Below are 2,488 nucleotides of genomic sequence, written 5' to 3'. Positions count from 1 at the left end.
TCGCATGAAAATCCCAGTGTCATCTGCAAACGATGATAAAATACTGTAGTTTGTATTCTAGTCTATGATATAAGGATGAGGAACAGTACCGGAGCAAGCACAGTACCCTGGGGACTGCGCCTTTCATGGTAGATGATTCAGAAGTTACTGTGTTGACGTTAAGTTTGTTATGAAGTTGAAGATCTATCTCCCTTCTATGCTAGTAATTCCTTTTGAACCCACTTTGTGAGCAAGACCATCATGGCCACACTTGTAGAAAGCTTTTTCCGAAATCTGTATATATTAAATCTGCGTTCTGTCCGTCTTCCGTGGCATCTAAGGTCATGTCAAAGTACGCCACCAATTATGAGAGAGCGGGGCGCCCTGTTCTGAACCCCATGGTGCCCCTGCTAGTGTCTTGATCCATTAAACAGAAAGACTGAAACAAATGGCCAGAGTTTGAAACACCCTGTTTGTTTCACGGGGGCCTCGTAGCCTGGTGGATAGCGCGCAGGATTCGTAATTCTGTGGCGCGGGTTCGATTCCCGCACGAGGCAGAAACAAATGGGCAAAAGTTTCTTTCACCCCTGAATGCCCCTGTTACCTAGCAGTAAATAGGTACCTGGGAGTTAGTCAGCTGGCTTCCTGGGGGTGGAGGCCTGGTCGAGGACCGGGCCGCGGGGACACTAAAGCCCCGAAATCATCTCAAGATAACAAACCTCAAGATAACCCTGATGTCAACCAATCAGTTGATTGACAGTTGAGAGGCGGGCTCAAAGAGGCAGAGCTCAACCTCCCACAAGCACACCTAGGTGACTTGTCGTCAGACTGGGAAAGCATGGCAACACGCCCAGCAGCAGACAAGCGGCTCGGCCAGCCTGCAGAGGGCGAGCAACACGCCCAGCAGCAGACAAGCGGCTCGGCCAGCCTGCAGAGGGCGAGCAACACGCCCAGCAGCAGACAAGCGGCTCGGCCAGCCTGCAGAGGGCGAGCAACACGCCCAGCAGCAGACAAGCGGCTCGGCCAGCCTGCAGAGGGCGAGCAACACGCCCAGCAGCAGACAAGCGGCTCGGCCAGCCTGCAGAGGGCGAGCAACACGCCCAGCAGCAGACAAGCGGCTCGGCCAGCCTGCAGAGGGCGAGCAACACGCCCAGCAGCAGACAAGCGGCTCGGCCAGCCTGCAGAGGGCGAGCAACACGCCCAGCAGCAGACAAGCGGCTCGGCCAGCCTGCAGAGGGCGAGCAACACGCCCAGCAGCAGACAAGCGGCTCGGCCAGCCTGCAGAGGGCGAGCAACACGCCCAGCAGCAGACAAGCGGCTCGGCCAGCCTGCAGAGGGCGAGCAGACACACAGACGCATCGCGATGAAACAGATCTGTATAGGCCTAACGTATCTATAGATTTCCAACTGGAAATGTCAGAGGATGGAGGAGGAGGGGGGGGGGAGGGAGGTCACTAGGATCAACAACCAATAGGGGGGGCAACCCGCTCTCACACAAGACAGTACATATATGACTTAGTGCTTATAGTCAATATTTGGCTTATTAATAAGCATATATGTGGTATATTTCAAGTTATATTTTGTTTTCAAGGTACAAACTCTTCCTACCGATTAGCCAAACATCAGTTTTAATATTAGGAATTTCTTTTTAATTTTATTAAACAATAGAGATTTATACAACATTTGACAATAACCTGAGTTACTTTACAATTTATTTAAAAAATTTAGTTTTGTTTTATTATTTTTATAAAACTGTAATATCAATATATAGGTTAAGTACTAATTGTAATTAAGAAGCAAAAAAATGTTTATGTTAACATACTAAGAAGGTTAGGTTAGGTCGGTGTTTTCTATTCAGCTTTTCAAGGTAAACTCAAGTATTCACAATAAATTAGTATGTCACATATGCACTTATTAATAAGCCAAATATTAACTATAAGCAAGTACGAGATCGGGTTGAGGGGGAATGTAAAGGGGAGGGGGGGGGGGCACTAGGACTAACAACCAATAGGGGGGGGGGGTTATAGGCTTAGGGGTGAAACCAATCAGAAGAGCGCTGACTGGCACACAGTCTCTCTGTGATATGATAATCACTTCCAATGGCCGTGAAATATAATCCCCAGTGATTTGCCTACCCGGAGATGACATCCCTGTTGCCACACTGACATCATTGGTGCCATACTGACATCATTGTTGCCATACTGACATCCCTGTTGCCATACTGACATCCCTGTTGCCATACTGACATCCCTGTTGCCATACTGACATCATTGTTGCCATACTGACATCCCTGTTGCCATACTGACATCCCTGTTGCTATACTGACATCCCTGTTGCCATACTGACATCCCTGTTGCCACACTGACATCCCTGTTGCTATACTGACATCCCTGTTGCCATACTGACATCCCTGTTGCCACACTGACATCCCTGTTGCTATACTGACATCCCTGTTGCCATACTGACATCCCTGTTGCCATACTGACATCCCTGTTGCCACACTGACATC

At 49.0% G+C, this 2,488-nt stretch overlaps 1 protein-coding gene across 1 annotated transcript; it reads left to right on the top strand.

The window, feature by feature from the left end:
* Positions 1-817: 817 nt before the first annotated feature.
* Positions 818-1,594, top strand: LOC123751888 (transcriptional regulatory protein AlgP-like). Its single transcript, XM_045733967.1, has 2 exons — positions 818-1,216; positions 1,571-1,594. Exons 1-2 carry the CDS (start codon positions 818-820, stop codon positions 1,592-1,594), a joined length of 423 nt encoding a protein of 140 aa, XP_045589923.1.
* The last annotated feature ends 894 nt before the right edge of the window (positions 1,595-2,488 follow it).

This window comes from Procambarus clarkii, chromosome 50 (assembly GCF_040958095.1).
Source record: "Procambarus clarkii isolate CNS0578487 chromosome 50, FALCON_Pclarkii_2.0, whole genome shotgun sequence".
In the NCBI taxonomy this organism is placed as follows: Eukaryota; Metazoa; Arthropoda; class Malacostraca; order Decapoda; family Cambaridae; genus Procambarus; species Procambarus clarkii.
This window is presented reverse-complemented; position numbering and strand designations above follow the sequence as displayed.